Genomic DNA, 18,865 nt, shown 5'->3' with positions numbered 1-18,865 from the left:
GCAGTGCGAATGAATCATGACAACCGATCTTGGTGGAAAAAGAATCAACGAGCAGCGACAACCTGTTGATAAAGTAGAAACAACAAACAGTCCCGTTTGTTCTTAAAAGTTGGAAATGAGAGCCGTCCTAGCATGGAAGGAAACAATCCGGGAACAATGGTAAGAGTCTCCATGAGTATGTTTAAGCTGCGAACCCAGGCCCGAGACAGGGATGGAAACGCTAGGTGGTTAGCAACGGTTGCTATGTAAACTAGTATTAGCCCGCTAGCTATCGTTAGCATCGCAGCAGGTCTTTTATGAACAAATACCGAAGATAGTGAAGGCTATTTATTATTAGTTTAACACTTTTCTCATAAATGTGTTGCGTGACATTAATGTTGCGCGTTATTATTGTGCACATTAACGCCTTAAACTTTGATGTGACGCTAGCTAGCTGTCACTTAAGGCTTTGGTAATTCCACATTGTACTTGAGAAGCTGCGAATCTAGCGTACAACACCTTCTTGCTTTAGCAGTATATTCTGCATTTTAACTCACTGTAACAAATTCTCACGTTTAAGAAGCTGAAACACTTTGTTCTTAATGTTTCCTCTAAGAAGCGTAGTGAGTTATTTATTGTTAAATATCGCATGTGTTATAGATACCAGTATGCTTTAAGTATTATCAGTGTTTCCTGTAAATCCATAATTATTTACATCAATATTTGCTATCTCGCAGAATTCTTTCTCTCTGTCTTTAGTGGCATTACGTTACCTCCACATGTAAGCTACAGGAATGTTGTGAATGCAGCAGTGTCAGTGTGTATTGTTGTCACCTGTGTGCACACAAGCATATCTGCATATGCACAAGACTGACTGAAGGAGAACATAACAATAAAAACTGCTCCATATTACTATTTGAGGTCAAGCGCTCCGCAGGGCACCTTTAATTAATGATGATGAATGCATCCTCCAGACTGTTGCAGATGAACAAATCAATTTATTGAAAAACCATTTCAGCACGTATCTTTTATTCTCTTTTGCAGTGTTTATGACATTGCCTTCAAGCCAGATGGCAGCCAGCTCATTATTGCTGCAGGACTTCGTGTCCTGGTAAGGCTCTTCTGTTTCCTTTGGCCAAGGTGGACACATATCTGGAGAGTGCATACACTGTGCTTGCATTATTATTACAGATCATTCATTTTTGTTTCAGGTTTATGATGCGACAGACGGATCCATCATCCAGCCTTTAAAAGGACACAAAGACATAGTGTACTGTGTGGCCTATGCCAAAGATGGTAATTAACTGGTGTGCACGCTACGTTTTTGTGTATCAGTCATTATTTTTATAGTGCGTTCTTCTGCAGGTAAAAGGTTTGCCTCAGGGTCTGCAGACAAAAGTATCATCATCTGGACTTCTAAACTGGAGGGTATTTTAAAATATACGTAAGTCTCACTTTCACTCAATATTACATAGTGGTATTACAGCATGTTTTGCAGTCTGTAATCCCAAGTTATTCTATTTCTGTAGTCACAATGACTCTATCCAGTGTGTTGCCTACAACCCTGTCACGCACCAACTTGCCTCCTGCTCTTCCGGTGACTTTGGTGAGTGCACCTTGAGTTTGAGCTAATACTGGACCCCAGAATCCTCTCTATATATAAATATCTTAAGCAGAGTGAAAACTAACATGGAGTTTTGAATATTTTTGAACATCTTCCATTTTTAGGTCTTTGGTCTCCAGAGCAAAAATCTGTGAACAAACATAAAGTTAGCAGCAAAATAACATGTTGTGGGTAAGTGATATCTTTAGCTGTTTATTTCTTTATGCAACAGCAGTACATTTTCAAGAGATGCATTGATGTTGCAATGCCTCATTTGATTGTAGGTGGACAAACGATGGACAGTACCTTGCCCTTGGCATGATGAACGGAGTGGTGAGCATTAGGAACAAGAATGGAGAGGAGAAGGTCAAAATAGAGCGTCCAGGAGGCTCCTCTTCCCCCATCTGGTCCATAGCCTGGAATCCCTCTAAGTTAGTTCTTATTACTTTTTGTGTTATGATACTGTGGTGCCATGTTATCACCTCAATTGTGATAGACTGGCCTGATTGGGAGGCACTTAAAAATTGGACTGCAAAACTTAATAATTTATTTAATCTGTCAATATTAATATAGAGTATATGCAAACCCCTTTTCCTCTCAGGTTTGCTTTGCATGGACTAACCAAAGATCAATGTAATGAGTTTCTGGGAGGAAACATGGAGGTACAAGCCGCAAACATTGATTCATTCATTCCTTTTCTGTAACTGCTTGTCCTCTGGAGGGTCCAGGACTGGAGACTATCCCAGCTGTCATTGTGCGAGAGCACATTCTGCATTCTGGAGTCACCAGTCTATCGCAGGGTTACACAGAGAGAAAGACAACCAAACTGGGTCTGTCTTGGTCACCATCTTTACATAAACACTTTTATGTGTTACCAATAAAACAGGAAGACTTGACAATCCACGTAGGTAGAACCTGCATCATGTCAACAAAACTATATTCTGATTAATGTTTTAGGGCCTATAAACTGACATATCTTATTGGCTCAATTTACTGAGCATCTTTGCTGTGTTAAGTTTGACTCCAACTTTATGGTGAATCAGCGCTTGTGAAGCCATATTCACAGAGAAGCCATCCCTACCCTTAAATAATAGAGCGTGACAATTCAGTTTATTTACCATCTCTGCAAACAGTAAGATGTGATCTCAAATCTGATCAATGGGTTCAAGAAATGTTGTCCATGTAAATGTATCCATTGTTTCCAAGATCTAAATAACAATGCACAAATTGGATTTAATTGCTTCTTGACTGAATTGGCCAACAGGCCAGCAGGTGGCAGTGGTGCCGCTGTTTCTGTGTGAGAGAGGCTTATGATGCCTTGGGTGATGCCTTGTCTGCTGCTCCCTGATTCCCCCTCCAGCCCAAGCAGAGAGTGCACCTACAGTCACTACAGAGGACTACCGAACAGGTTATTTGAGGAAAGAAAAGGGCAACAGGAAGATGAAAAAAAAAATGCCGAGTAGAGATGGCAGTGATGAGAGACAGCAGACAATTTACGACTGGGCTCCTTCATAAATTATCATCATTGCACAGAGGCCAGAGCGTGAGGTCAGCCAGGGAGCAGCGATTCTTGAGCAGCTACGGATTCAGTATCTTGGGAATTAAGGAATGCTCTGTCAGTTTTGACACGAGGAATTCTTCTCACAATCACTATCACTGGAGCACAGGTACATAGGCTTACCGTGCAATACAGCACTCTGGCCTGGCATGCAATTAAAAGTGTTCCGGATAAAAAACTGCAAGAGTTCCAATTGATATTAAGGGGGAAAGGGCTCAGACATATTGTAAGTTGAAGGGTGGTCTCTCTCTTTTTCATTGTCATCGTTACTTAAATACACAAACCGCCATCGGTACTGGATGACATGACATGATGAGTACTTATGCCGACAGACATTTTGCTTTTTTTTCACAGGGATGAGCACAATGACATTCTGGCTGTGGCAGACTGGGGTCAACATCTCTCCTTCTATCAGCTCAGTGGAAAGCAGGTGAATATATATATATATAAAAAAACAACAAAGCTGAATTTTAAACCTCCATAATATTTCTAAAAGTACAGACAATTTGGCAATTTTTTATACTGACTATTGTTACTGTTCTAAAGGGCAGATTAAATGTAGACAGTCCCATGACCTTTTATGCAAAACGCCAGAAGATCTAAGTTGCTAAATGTTCCTTTAGCCATATGAAAAAACAATACTCTGGTCTGTTTGTCCAAACTATGTAATATTTGAAACACTCTGAGTTAAAGATCTGGTTTTCTCGGTGTAATTAAGCTGTCATGGTCGATTGAAACCACAACACATTGAAAGTGATCTTGCTATGCTTTAATGGCCCCTTCTACTATCCCTCCTTCCTCCTAAATTCCCTGTAGGCAATATTGCAATTATAGACAAACATGCACTGTTCATTACTTTGCAGTGATGCCTCAGGCTCATATATTGTCATCAGGCGATTTATCTATTTAAATGAACATTCTGTTTTGATTACAACACCACACACTGTTCACAAGGGAAGAGCATAACTATGGTTCGTCAGGGAAGCATTTTTTCCAGGGTGAAAAGAAACAGATGTACAGAATTGGGTGACCTAATATGATGTTGTGCAAATGGACTTTGAACACTAATACAATAAAAGCTGGTTAAACCAGAGAAACACTTCCTTTTTGTCTATCTTTTCATCACTCAAAGAAATGGCTAGATTTACCGAGCACTTTGATGTTTGACAGAAGACCAGACAGTGGGAATTGTTGGCCCAGGCCCCTGTACAATAAACACAAGAAATACCTCTTTTATTCTTATTTGAATGTCTTCTCTTTGTCTGTCTCAGATTGGAAAGGACAGGAGTCTCACCTATGACCCGTGTTGCGTCAGCTACTTCTCCAAGGGCGAGTATATAGTCTTGGGTGGCTCAGACAAACAGGCGTCCCTCTACACTAAAGATGGGGTGCGGTTAGGAACCATCGGAGAGCAGAATGCCTGGGTGTGGACGTGCCGTGTTAAGCCTGACTCCAACTTTGTGGTGGGTCTGCACCTGTGAAGTCATATGCAAAGAGAAGTCATCACCATCCTTAAGTAACAGTAACTGTTGTAGTGAGAGAAGCGGTACGAGAATGTGATGCAAGACACCCAAAGCTCAGACTTGATGTGGAGGGTGCCAGTCTGAATTTGATACATTTTCTTGATCTGATAACACGGTGCCTCCTTAACTACACAGACACGCAAGGTATTTTTGTTGCACAGTAACACCCTTACAGCTTTTCCTTTCCCTATATTTAACTGAAAGCGACGAGGCACACAGGAGAGAATCATTTTCTGGCAGCTTCTCTCAGTTTTGCTGTGTAGATGCCTTAACAACAGGAACATTTTCCCACTCTCACAGTCTTTTCTCAGAAGTGTTAATAGGATGTACTGCAACTTTGTTGTCTCCTGTCAAGGTGTTGGGCTGCCAGGATGGGACCATCGCCTGCTACCAACTTATCTTCAGTACAGTTCACGGCCTCTACAAGGATCGCTACGCTTATAGAGACAGCATGACTGACGTCATTGTCCAGCACCTCATCACTGAGCAAAAAGGTGCACTTTTTCTCAGAAATGAAGTCCATGACAGAAGATCCTATCGGGATGTCAAATAATATGTCCGATAACGTCCCAATGACACTATCAGAAGTATAGAGAGAGTAAACATTTAGGAATATGCAAAAATTATTACAGATACGTTTAACATTAAATTAACAATTTCCTGTTTTCACAACAGCCATAGAGACCAAGTATATCTTTTAGAAGTGCGTACAGTTGGCTGGTTTTCAGAGGGTGGATAATTTTTCAGAGTTCATAGGAGGTGACAGTATTTCATTATTTTACATAAAACTAAATTCAGACTTATCTAAGAGGATGTACAGTTTAACATAATTGAAACTTCCTCACTCTCTTTACCTTTCTACTCTCTCATTCCTCGTTTTTTCCCAGTGAGGATCAAGTGTCGTGAGTTGGTGAAAAAAATTGCTATCTACAGAAACCGCCTGGCCATCCAGCTACCAGAGAAGATCCTCATCTATGAGCTCTGCTCAGATGACTCCTCGGACATGCACTACCGCATCAAGGAGAAAATTTGCAGGAAGTTTGAATGCAATTTACTGGTGGTCTGCTCCCAGCATATCATTCTGTGTCAGGTTAGAAGACTTTCCAATGTTATTCTGTGGTATATTTTTCATGAAGGTGTAGCTAAGAAAAAACGTACTTACAAAACTAAATACAAAAAACTTAATTTAAGCTTTTTGTGTTTGTGTTTGATTCAGTTATACATCTCAAACTAAATTCCACTGACCTCCAGTGACACTGTTGTCCTTTGTAAATTACACTAATGTACTCTTGATTGTGCAAGAGGTTGATGAAAGCAGAGTGCATCATTGTTTAGCCGTTTATTACTAGCCCAAACAGCCCAGGAATTAAATTGCTTGTCCACCAGATGTTTCTGCCTAGCTTGTGAAAGGCTCCAGCTGTGCATGTGCTCTGGAGTCTGAGTCGCATTCCTTCTCAACCGTCTTTTAACTAGGTAAAGTAAGACAGTTGAATAAAAGGGGACGGGCCGCAGTCCATTGAACTAGCGGGTGTCTCTTGGGGTGCCTCTCTGCTTCTCGTCTGTGTGTGTTTGACAGGGGGTGGTAAGGAGGAGGAGCAGCCATAACACAGAGGTTATATCCTTTTAAATCTGTCTGTGTGTGACAGAGGTGCTTTAGATCTCTCCATCGGGCATACTCTTGTTTCATACCTCCGACGGCTTTTAGATCACATAAATGGGCTGTGTTCATATGGGCTGTGTACACCTCTGTCATATCAAATCATTGCTTATCTTTATAGCGTCACTTTTCTGACACCGAGCCATGCTTTGTAGTGTTTAAAAGAACAACGTGCTAGATCATTCAGACATTTACAAGTGTATTTGAAAAAATGTTAAGTGTGAGACTAACAGACTGTGAAACGATAAAAATAGAATAATTTTACCGAACCAGTCAGTGATTCATTCGTCATATATAATTCTGCTCTCACCTTTCCCACCCCGCTCTTGTGCAGGAGAAGAGGCTTCAGTGCCTGTCCTTCACCAGTGTCAGGGAAAAAGAATGGGTGATGGAATCTCTAATTCGCTACATCAAAGTGATCGGTGGTCCGCCAGGCAGAGAGGGCCTGCTTGTAGGGTTAAAGAATGGAGCTGTGAGTATTTCGAAAAATTGCATTCCCACACTATGTAATCCTAGGCACATGGCACATGCCAGGGGTCCAGGAATTTAAACGAGACACAAACTGCTTCCTCCATGAAGAAGACATGATTCGTTGTGCAAGTCATGACGCGGTTTCGACAAACATTGGTACTGATTCCTAATTCTGACTGTACTCTGCTGGTGATTGTTTTTCCAGATCTTGAAGATATTTGTTGACAACCCGTTTCCAATCACGCTGCTAAAACTGTCGACGTCCGTACGCTGCCTGGACATGAGCGCCTCCCGCAATAAGCTGGCTGTGGTGGATGAGCACAACACCCTCCTGGTCTATGACATCAACAGTAAAGAACTTCTTTTTCAGGTCAGCACACACTAGAAAGGCTATTCCAGCGAAACCTAACCTAGAAGATTTTAAAATGAGCGGACTAGACGAAAATAGAAACATGAATATTTGGTTAATTATTTGTATTGGGTACAGGAACAGGGTCACTTAAATAATCCTGACTGGTCTGTGATCAACAGTCACCTCTAACCTTATCATTCCCGTGCTTTTTGTTGACTTTTTCCTGTAGGAGCCCAACGCTAACAGTGTGGCCTGGAACACCCAGTGTGAGGACATGCTGTGCTTCTCTGGGAACGGCTACCTCAACATTAAAGCTAGCAACTTTCCTGTACACCAGCAGAAGATGCAAGGCTTTATGGTCGGCTACAATGGCTCTAAGATATTCTGTCTCCATGTCTATTCGATGTCTGCTGTGGAGGTGCCTCAGGTGGGTAGTATTTTATTAGCCTCAACTAATCTGGAGGTAGGGAGGATGATTCATGTGGTAATTTAACAGTATTCATTTGTGTTACAAAGAAAAACTTTAAGGTTTTTTAGGTTAGGTTTTATTCCATGGTTTTCTTCATTACTGATTATTTTTGACAAAAATTGTAATACTTGTTTTTGTTCTGCCCAGTCGGCACCTATGTACCAGTACCTGGAGAGGAAGATGTTTAAGGAGGCCTATCAGATCGCCTGCCTTGGTGTGACTGACAGTGACTGGAGGGATTTGGCTACAGAAGCTCTGGAAGGACTTGACTTTGACACTGCGAAGAAGGCTAGTCAAATAAACACAAGTTGTCTGATCAAGAACAATGCAGTCACACAATGAACCACATGCAGTGAAACGAGACATAGCGATAACGTTGAGTTATCTGCAAATTACTCATTATCACTCTGTGGACATTACCCAAGTAACCAAATAAACACTGCAGACTGCATACCATCACCATTCCAGCAACAAGATGACTTTGTTGAAAGAGTCAAACCACAAATGTGGTAAAAGATGTGAAAATAACGATGGAAAGAAGACATGTTTGCAAGTTTTAGACAGTTGTTTTTATATAGGCGAATGGAAACGACGGTTGTGAAAAATGTTTGCTGTCTGCTCGAACAGATGAGGGGATGAGGAAATATTGTTAGTCAAGAATCTTCCAGGCAGGATGATTACGAAAATTATGCACATGAAAACACAAAACATCAGACTCAGTGAAGCAATCCTCTGAAACACTCCTTTTTCTTTTCAGGCCTTCATTAGGATCAGAGACCTGCGCTACCTGGAGCTCATCAATAGCATTGAGGTAATACCTTCCTCTGAAGGAAAAAACATGCATTCATTTCAAATTGTGTTTTGTCATGCTGTTGTGAATCATGGTAGTTATTATTCGAGTTATTCAGTGCTGTTGCTTGACTCAACATGTGTGTGAACTCATGTGCACAACTGTTGTGTGTCTGCGTGTATATATACAGGGCATTCTTGTGACTATTTATCTCGGCACACATGCTAGTGTTTGTGTTGACTGATTTTCAGGAGAGGAAGAAACGGGGTGAGAACGACAACGAGCTGTTCCTGGCAGACGTCTATGCCTACCAGGGGAAATTCCACGAGGCAGCCAAGCTCTACAAACGTACTGGCCACGAATCCAGAGCCCTGAGCATGTACACTGACCTGCGGATGTTTGATTACGCCAAGGTGGTTAAATCATCCATTGACAAAAACACACGGGCGATCACATACAACATACCTTTGTATCAATACCGACAGACAGACCCGTGAAGCCCTGCATGTTTTAGTAGTTTTCGAACATATGTTTTTCTTCATCGTGTGCAGTTATGCCAAGTTGGGGCCCTGCTCTGTGTTCAGACAGCCCCCCCTTTACCGTCTGTCTTTCATCTCCTCATACATCACTAAAATCTCCACATATATCTCCTGATCAGTACACAGACGGTTTACTTTTGCACACATATCCTTGCATAACATATATATACATGGTGAGAGCTGGAAATAGAGCACAAACAGAGAGAAATAAAGCAAATGTCTGCTCTCAACACTTTGATGGGGAGGTGAGAGGGAGCGGAGACAAATCTATACTTTATTGTGTTTACATGTGGGGGGGACACTTTTGATCATCGGCATTACATTCACGTTGCTGCAGCAGATGACGCTGTCATAACTCGTTCATGTATATTTGTGCGCGTGTGTGTATCAGATTGTATGTGTGTTTGATGTGGCTGCTGTATATTTATGTGGCTATGTGGCCATCTGGTCCCACAGGCTGTTTGTTTTAGGTAGGATGGACACCGGAGAAGAGGGCCCTCTAGCCGGCCACTGTTTGTGTGATTCTCTTCCTCTTCCTGCCTCAGACTTGACCCACATGGTTCTGTCTGTCTGTTCCATTAACTCCTCTACTCATTCATCAAAAGAAAGTTTTAATTTTTAACTACAGAATCCTTATTGCAGGAGTTTGTTGGAGCCACAGACCCGAAGAGCACTCGGATCTTGATGACTAAGCAGGCGGATTGGGCTAAGAGCAGCAAGGAGCCGCGGGCAGCAGCTGAGATGTACCTGTCAGCGGGAGAACATCTCAAAGCTATCGACATCATAGGCGAGCACGGCTGGGCAGACATGTAGGTGTCAGTCACTGTATTAAACATAACGGATCAATCTGCCACTATGTCACTTTATCTGTGAATGAATTATAAATGGCGAAACTAGTTTGAACACAGTGAAATTGTGTAAAAAATGTTCACACTAAAATATCTGGATTTTATTGTCAGACATGGAAACTTGAGTCAGATTTATGGTCATAGACTCTGACTGAATATTGTGTGATTAGCGGAATGACGGGAGGCACAGCAGCGGACCAGAGTTTCCTATTAAGACTTACAACCTTTAAATTGATGCTTTGAAGTTTAAATCGCTGTCTGTGTTGCATGCTGGGTTGCACAAAACCACAGCAATAGTAAATGTCAAGATCATGTTTGTCAAAATCTAGGAGAAACCTTCTGAGAAAGTACCAAGGAACAATTACATCTCCATTACTTTTTACTAGTACATCAGTAGTAAGAGTGACGTTTTTGTGTCTAAACCAGACAAATTGATATCTGGTGGTTATGTCAGAGCTCCCCGCTGACATCATCTGACCCGATGTCTGTGTGCTGTAAGCCTCCTGCGGTTTTACCAGTGGGTCAGTGCAACTAACCCTGCTGCTAAACACGGCCAGACTCCCCCAACCTGAATCAGATTCGACTTGCGACCCTGACTGATTCCCATTCTTTCTGGGGTCACGAGCATAGTTGGATATAGCGAACACCAATTTGTGGATTTACCTTTCCTAGCCCTCTGTGTATGTGTTCTTTCTTCTCTTTTCACACCCAGGCTGATTGATATCGCCCGGAAGTTGGACAAAGCTGAGCGTGAGCCACTGGCAAAATGTGCACTACACTTCAAGAGGCTGAAGCACCATGGCTATGCTTCAGAGACTTATTCCAAGATGGGGGACTTGAAGGCTTTAGTGCACCTGCATGTAGAAACCCGACACTGGGAAGAGGTCTGACACAGTTACGCACACCTGCTCTGCTCATCATGACTTATATATAGAGTCCTGGGACAGCCATATAAATACAATGTGAAACACTTAGGACTGTACTTAATAAACTGCTGTGGTACTCAGAAACGCACACCATAAACCAAGCTGCTCTATTTATTTTTCGTGGCTTGTTCGGGCTTGCAGTTACAATCGAAAAGTATGCGATGTCCGTTAAACTAACCACAGTTGAATGGAAACAAGCAGAAGACAATATGTCTGCCTGATTTCCTCATACGCCGTCAAACTGAAACCACACACACACTACAGAGCTAATCATCCAGCTTTGGATTTCTTTGAATCCATGCCCACACGATGATTAGGGAGTGAGAAGCTCAAAACACTCCACTGCACTGAAAGAGTATCAGCTTAAAGCTCTACTCTCCTTCCAATCAAATTCATCCATCACGGCGGATCATGCTGCACAGATAAGATGAAAATATAACACTTGTTTAATCCGTCTACAGTCTGGAATTCGGTAAAAAGATGTGACACTGATGAGATGCACATTGGCGTTTTGCATGCTGAAACAGTCGAGCCAAAAAAACATCAAATTACAATCACAGGGTTGTAATGTAGTGTCTAAGGACGACTGGAATATTTATTTAAACCTTAAGGAGAGAAAGAAGAAAGCAGGACCCACAGTACGGGTTCATGTGCTTCACAGGGAGCGGTGGACACGAAGACAGGGCAGACTGTAGCCCAGAGTTACATCATGGCCCATATGGATGCTATTCACTTTAAAACAAAGTATTTTTTTTAAAAAACTTTGGGCTCACGGTACTGGGACACACACACACACACACACACACACACACACACACACACACACACACTTTCTCTCTCTTTTAAAGTTTGCTATGACTAGTGTGTGTTTCTTGGCCCAGGTTTTGCCACAGAACATTTAGCTTAATTAGTCACTGTGACGCGGAAATATTTGTCCACAGGGAGCTGCAGCAGCCCTATTATATCCTGTCATTTAGACAGCAGAAGAGACACAGTTCTAATTGAGTGTAAAATCAACTTAGCTTATGTATTTTTCTTTACCCTAATTAATAAGGTTTTGGAGGATTATTTTGACTTGAGGGAATGTTTGTTTCCCTGGAAAATGTGCTAACTCGTACCTACCTAGTCAGCAGTATCCCAGTCCAACTCTGTTCTCAAACATACACATCTGTATACTTCTAATATACTACTAATGTCCTTTCTCCTGTCAATTCACCAGGCCTTCTCATTGGTGGAGAAGCACCCACAGTTCAAGTACGATGTCTTTGTGCCTTATGCCCAGTGGTTGGCTGAAAATGATCGTTTTGAGGAGGCGCAGAAAGGTGAGAAAACATCACCAGCGGGGCTTTATCTTCGTCTGTACTCAGCCTTTTGTGGGATCCTCTCTAAAACGTGTATTTCTGGGATTATTATTTTTGTGAACTTTAAATTCTTCTTCAGCAGCCAGTGTTTACATATGGAAGCGATAAAGCCCAGGCAGCTCTGGACGCGGACATTTTTCACTACTTCCTTAAGAACTTCTCTATTCACCATAAAACATGATCCTCTTTGCTGGAGTGGTGCAGGCCAGAGCTTGGCTGCCTGTTAACTGAATGACATGCATGCATGTCCCTAATCACCAGTACTACAAGCAGCTCTGATGATGATTACCAACTGTAACCATAGTTATAATCAGCTCATAGATTTATAATTATGATCTCAGCAGGCATATTTCCTCTTCTACATAATCTGCCTCGGCCTGTCTCAATGTGGAACACATGACTGAACAGGCCTGATTGTATTGGCGCTTGCTTATGGCCATGAGTTTTGCTGATTGTGTGTATTTTAGGCAGGCAGTGATGCAGTATTGTGTTAGTAGTGATTGTAATGTCTCAGATTCTGGCCTGTCTCCTGTCCGCTGCACTGGTACTTCTCAGCAACAATTTTAGAAACACAGCAGTTGACGCTGCTGAACTCAGCGGAATTGGTGTGTTACATAGTTTAAGGACTTTAGATGAAGCTCAGTTGCTCCCAAAATTTGGGACCTGGACTCTCAGGGGCTTCAGGTTGAGTCACAGGATTTCATTTGTTCTTTTCCAAGATATTTTGAATGATGAAGAGTTTGATAGATCTCCTATGTAAATAAAAGCAAAAATTTCAAAAGTTGTGTTGATCATTTAGCACAACGTAAAGTGTATTTGTTTGCATTGGAGCTTCGACTAGAAAACCACAGCTATACTCGGCCACTTTGTCAGCCTGTGGTTGTGCACTTCTGTAAGGGGAATTAGATGTGTGCTTTGTACTAACAGTGACTAAGACCAGCTCAATGTGGTTTTTATCCACTTAGACCAGTTGATAAATGTTTGCCACTAATATGGCCAAAACCCTCCTGTGGTTGTGAGGGGCGAGGTCAACGATGGAGTCGACTCCTTAAATCTGCTTCTAGTTACTGCATGATGCCCAATTAAACTCACGTCTGATGCTTGACATTCAGGAGCAGCTTTCCTGTTCGGAAAGAACTTAATGCAAATTGTTACGTGAAATGTGAAATATCAGGATACCTTTATGTGTGTGTGTGTTTTAAGTTCAAATGTTCATTTGTTAATCTTTTAGGAATAACACAAATCTGTATTTGTATTTTATTTATTTATTTGGATTAGTGACACTATTGAACATGCATTGGATGCATTTTTTCCCATTTGTGTCTAACAATTGTATTAACACGAATGCTTATTTTTGTCACTCACATGGTAGAGTTTCAGTTTCTAGTTGACACACGTAAAAATGTTTTCCCTGCATTCCTCGCGAAGCAGGACACGAGTCATTACCGTTGAACAGTCAACACAAGGAGCACTGCCTTTACAAATGAAACTTTAATAAAGTGAGAACCAAAGTTCTACGTCTCAATAATTTCTGCCAATGTAATAATTACTGGAACTGACATCTCAGCGTTTAAAACGCTGCCTAAAAAAAATAAACAAGTGTCTTGGATTGGCTTTTAAATCGAGCATTGCCTCAACTTTAGACAATTTCTCTAGGGCATAAAGCAGTATTCCGTTCCACAGCACTTTTGTTTTTGACCCTTTAGCATTTCATAAAGCCGGCCGTCAGAATGAAGCTGTGAAGGTCCTGGAGCAGCTTACCCACAATGCAGTGGTGGAGAACCGGTTCAATGATGCAGGGTATTATTACTGGATGCTGTCTATGCAGTGCCTCGACATTGCCAGAGGTGAGATATATCTTCAGGACCCTGATACTCCCACCACTTTTTAACATTTAAGCTTGATGCATTTTTGTTTGTTTGATATTACTACTTAATTATAATCTAATTGTTTTGTGTTGTCTATGTTTGTCTGAGCCAGAAAGTGAAGAACAAAGAGATGAGATGCTGAAGAAGTTTGAGCGTTTTCAGCATCTTGCCGAGCTCTACCATGTCTACCGCTCCATTCAGCGCTACACGGTGAGGAAACAACATTTTATCAAACTTAATCCTTTATCAAAATTAATCTTGCATTGTCAGACCATACAAAAATCTCGATGCCTCCGTTTGATTGGCTGTTAGACTGAAAAAGCCCATCCCTGTAAACCGTACCTACAGTGCGGTTGGCTTTCTGTTCAAATCGTGTTTCCCTCTTCTTTGACAAAAAAGGAAGTCTGGCTCTGCAAGATTATGTCAATCCAAAAAAATAAAGGCTCAGGTTGAGGGAGAAATTAAGATATGCACAGAGCATTAACTAAAGTCAACAAAAGAGAAATGAGGGCATTAACTTCAAGTTGCAGTTCACTGAAGGGAAGGGAACATTGCACTCATGCCTATCACTGTGGTAATCAGGTGTTAAATAGAACAAAACGACTACCTCATCAGTGGTCTTCTCGATGCCTCCTGCCCAAATCCACATGCAAACAAGCGATTCCTGCTTATGAGCACTATATGGCTGACCTGGCCTCTGTCAGTGTTTTCAGTTTGTTGTTTCAGCTTTTTGCTCGGCTATGGTCACACCCCAGCAAACGCAGGGGCATTGCTGTGATCAAGACCAGAGCAGGAAACCTCTATATCTCACTCTAACTCTTCAAGACAGCTACTATAGCTTTAAACTATAAACTTTCTGAAGTGCTGTTAGTGATTCTTTTAGACAATTCATCTTTCCTTTGCAGTGCACTTTGTGGAGGGATGAGGAACTGACATGTTAGACTGCTTTTAGTCCAGGATGGAAAAAATCAGAAGGGGAGTAGGAGCTTTTAAATCCATCTTTTATTTTTTTTTTTTTATCTCCAGGATGAGCCCTTCAGTTCCCACATGCCAGAGACACTCTTCAACATCTGCAGGTTCCTGCTGAACAACCTCACCAAGGACATACCTCCGGGCATATCTAAAGTGTATCCTGACGTTTGAGAAAGGAGAACTAACTAGTGGAAGCAAATATACGCCAAAGCGGTGGAAAAACGATATGGGGAACGCGGGAGAGTTGGCGCCACCGAGAAAAACATGATGCTGAGAAAAAGAAAAGGGGTGATGATGGGGAGGAGATGATGTCAGCGAGAGGCACATTCTCTGTAGTCCAAACAAGTGCTATGATTACTAAACTATTTGCGAATGTATACGTATATAATCACACTGAACAATCCATTTTAATTTGAACAAGTACACACAAACACGCAGTCACCCACGACCACTCAGACACAGCCAGGCAGTCGCACACAGGCTGGAGGCTGGTATGCGGAAGGAAAAGCCCGGCCTTTGAGGAAGTCAGGCTGAGCCGCTCGGATCCTCTGTAGCCAAACTAAAATGTTCCAAAAACTTTGAACTTGGTTTATAGACTTATCCAGACTGCGTTGGACTTCGTTTGAGCAGCAAAACACGGTGTCGCAGAAAGAACTGCACTGAACAAGTTACACAATAGGAGGACATGCATTTATCAAGAGCTCCAGCCGTTGAACAGAACTGGGTGTGTAGGAGGAGCTGGAGAGTAGCTGAGTGGAGAGGGAAAAAGAGGAACAGTGTTGAGTTTTAAGTGATGGAGAAGCGCCAGCGTAGAGCTGTTGCAGCTGCAACTCATTGACCTGTGATTGCCACTCTCAGAGCTGCTCTCCTAACAATCTGTCTCTATATAAATACAAATAAGCAACAATTTACTCATCTCCAACACAACAAAATGCACACAAAGTAACTAACCAAGGTATTGCTTGAGCACAGTTGTACTTCTTAATACAAACTACTACTATTTATAAATCCACACCACTGTAACAATATACGTGCGCACACGCTTCTCCTAACATTCATTTTCTTTGACCTGGTTATTATTATTAGTAACACCTTGTATGCGTTGGCCAAGCAGAGTCGAAAACTGGGTGCGTATAAGCTTGCCAGGTATTCCTACGAGAAGCTCCAGGAGCTGCACGTCCCCTCGCGCTTCCACGAGTCCATCGAGCTGGGCAGCCTCACCATTCGCTCCAAACCCTTCCACGACAGTGAGGTGCGTTAACGACCCGAGCGCGAACAGAATCATCATTCCCGTTCTTGATTGTATGGGTTAAAACTTTACATGTGCCCTGCAGGATCTGATTGAGGGAATGATGTGCTACCGTTGCTCCACCAACAACCCCCTGCTGAACAACCAGGGCAGCGTGTGCATCAACTGCAGGCAGCCTTTCATCTACTCGGCTTCATCATATGGTCTGTGACGCACAGGCACACAGTATTTGCGTGAGAGGAATTTGTTTTTGACGTGTCACATGTCGTGTACAGAGGTGCTCCCCCTGGTGCAGTTCTACCTGGAAGACGGCATCAGTGATGAGGAGGCTCTGTCTCTTATTGACCTGGAAGTTCCTCACACGGATCAGAGGGATGCCCAATGGCAGGATGTGGACAATGGTGGTATCCTTTGATCATCTATGTAGAAGCACGTACACTGCAAGCTAACCGGTTATTTATGTGATTATGTTTTATTTTCAAGCCCTCAATCTGCTAGTCCTCAGACTTTCTATTCCTGCCCTAACACACAGCGCATCTCTTCCAAACGAAGCGTGTGGCTCTCCTCCTCCTTATGACAGTTCCAAGAAGCTGTTTAGTCTGTGTTGGCCTTGATTCTGTGCTTGTGGGTAAGCTGTCAGAACTAAGTCATCTTAGCTCTTGAGCTAATAGGGTTAGTGAGGCTCTCCTGTCTCATCTTAATGACACTAACCCTCCGAGAGCCATAGCCACAGCACTAGTGCAGGGATTAACCTGCATTAGCCAGCAGACACTCAAGGGCACTGAGGTCTGCTCTGTTCTTCCAGAGCCACGATGTGACTGACAAGCACAACCGATTTTAGACACTCCGCTTCTTGGAATAGTCTGTCAGGGAGTATTCTTGTTTTGAAAATATAATTACAGAGAACATAGGGGGAGTAAAAACTACTACTGTGTAAACTGTGTAAAATGCACTGGTTATTTGTTCTCAATGACTATAAGAGTCACAGGCTCTGAGGATGGATGACGGTTTGGATGATGCGGAGGAAGATCCATTCACAGCCAAAATGAGCTTTGAGGTAAGAAGAGAAAGGACAAAATAGATGAGGTGATTAATATTCTGCCAACTGGGCAAAGCAGCTGGTGAGGGTGAAAGGGCGGAGTCCATAATAGAATGTGGATGTGTTTGTCTGTGTGTCCCGACAGCAGGGAGGCTCGAACTTTGTCCCAGTCAAGGTGAGTCGTTCGGTGCTGCGCTCCATGAGCAGGAGGGACGTCCTGATCAAACGCTGGCCCAGGCCGCTCAAGTGGGAATACTTCCGCTCCCTGCTGCCTGATGTGAGCATCACAATGTGCCCCACCTGCTTCAAGGTACAGCACTTATAATGCACACAGCTTCTATAACCCGCCGTGTCCACGGCCACATAGTCTTTTCTGTTTGACTACCACAGGTTTTTTTTTATTACTTTTCTTTCCTGTCAAGTTGGGTGCATTTTCACATATCACACGTTTTATCTGGTTTGTTTATTCTGGGATGTTCTGATGTTTCCATTTCCATTTTCTCCCAGATGTTTCACAGTGAGGATTATGAGCTCCTGGTGTTGCAGCACAACTGTTGTCCTTACTGTCGCAGACCCATTGACGAACCAAACTGATCTACTTAAAACTGGAGCAACTATTAGACAGTTCACTTTACTATATGTACCATGCAGCTAAGCTTTCCTCTTTCCTCTGTATTTATGTTTGCGCTGTAGCATAACCATCCTCGTGGTATACCGTTCGTACGTGGGTTACTTGAAGCTGCCTCTCAAGAGCACCTCTCTGTTATCCGAGGATGAATGGCTGAAGTACTATGTGTAGTGTTTGTGCGTTGGTCATTATATAGAGTGTACCAAAAGTGCACCATCAGCCAATCAACCCGACGGGATTACTGGATGAGATTACCTTGTGCTGTCAGTGATCACATCATCGCTTTAAATGAGTGCACAGGGTAAAAATATCACTAGAATAATACATTTATATGGAAAAACACTATTTTGATGTAATGTCAGACAACGTTATTACTCACAAAGATCAGATACTCTGCCAACATGTGCATTCTACTTTACTGTATGTCTGATAACGGTACAGGATATCTCACCTGTTTGTAAGTCATAAGGATGTATTTTTTTATACTGCAACGAATAAATAAAACATTTGGCATTTTCTATCACTGTGGGTTTTCTTTCTTTCTTTTCTTATCATTAAACAGCTAACTTTAATACCGTTAACTTATTTCTGATTGAACTTTAGGATTTGGGTGCGTGTCAGAGAGTGTGTGAGGGAGATTGCGTATTATGAGCAGTATATCCCACTGATTCTGATTACACTCAGGGCTGCGGGTTGAGCTCTGCATTATGCAGTGGTTAGGGATTAAGCTTTTACACATGCAAATAAGTTGGATTGCTCAAGAAATTTCATTTGTAGCTTGTCCACTTTAAACGGTTCATGTCACGGACAGACTGGCTCCTTTGCCTTTCCCTCCTGCTCTCCTCTCATTCTGACACAGCACTGATGAGCATCACAGTAATGGCGAGGTTTTCACTTCTCACCTTGAAAATTCAAAACATACTGCTCATCGATTTCCACTTGTGTAATGCTTTGTGTGCGCGTGTGAGCGAGCGAATGCGAGAAAGAGGGACTCAGACTGAAAGTCTTAATTCCATCTCTGCTAACACTTTGC

At 42.3% G+C, this 18,865-nt stretch overlaps 1 protein-coding gene across 1 annotated transcript; it reads left to right on the top strand.

The window, feature by feature from the left end:
• Nucleotides 1–3: 3 nt before the first annotated feature.
• On the top strand, nucleotides 4–18,350 carry ift122 (intraflagellar transport 122 homolog (Chlamydomonas)). Its single transcript, XM_047592925.1, has 29 exons — nucleotides 4–159; nucleotides 1,024–1,090; nucleotides 1,191–1,275; nucleotides 1,345–1,423; nucleotides 1,509–1,585; nucleotides 1,708–1,774; nucleotides 1,867–2,013; nucleotides 3,495–3,570; nucleotides 4,412–4,603; nucleotides 5,019–5,157; nucleotides 5,551–5,753; nucleotides 6,655–6,792; nucleotides 6,997–7,161; nucleotides 7,373–7,570; nucleotides 7,760–7,900; nucleotides 8,370–8,423; nucleotides 8,654–8,815; nucleotides 9,584–9,750; nucleotides 10,502–10,673; nucleotides 11,935–12,037; nucleotides 13,783–13,923; nucleotides 14,057–14,154; nucleotides 14,971–15,071; nucleotides 16,003–16,168; nucleotides 16,251–16,368; nucleotides 16,441–16,569; nucleotides 17,146–17,222; nucleotides 17,350–17,514; nucleotides 17,712–18,350. The coding sequence occupies exons 1-29, from the start codon at nucleotides 116–118 to the stop codon at nucleotides 17,796–17,798; spliced, it is 3,558 nt and encodes a 1,185-aa protein (XP_047448881.1). The 5' UTR covers nucleotides 4–115; the 3' UTR covers nucleotides 17,799–18,350.
• Nucleotides 18,351–18,865: the final 515 nt, after the last annotated feature.

This window comes from Mugil cephalus, chromosome 1, assembly GCF_022458985.1.
Source record: "Mugil cephalus isolate CIBA_MC_2020 chromosome 1, CIBA_Mcephalus_1.1, whole genome shotgun sequence".
Taxonomy (NCBI): domain Eukaryota; kingdom Metazoa; phylum Chordata; class Actinopteri; order Mugiliformes; family Mugilidae; genus Mugil; species Mugil cephalus.
Note: the sequence above shows the minus strand (reverse complement) of the source record. Positions and strands in the feature narration are given on the sequence as shown.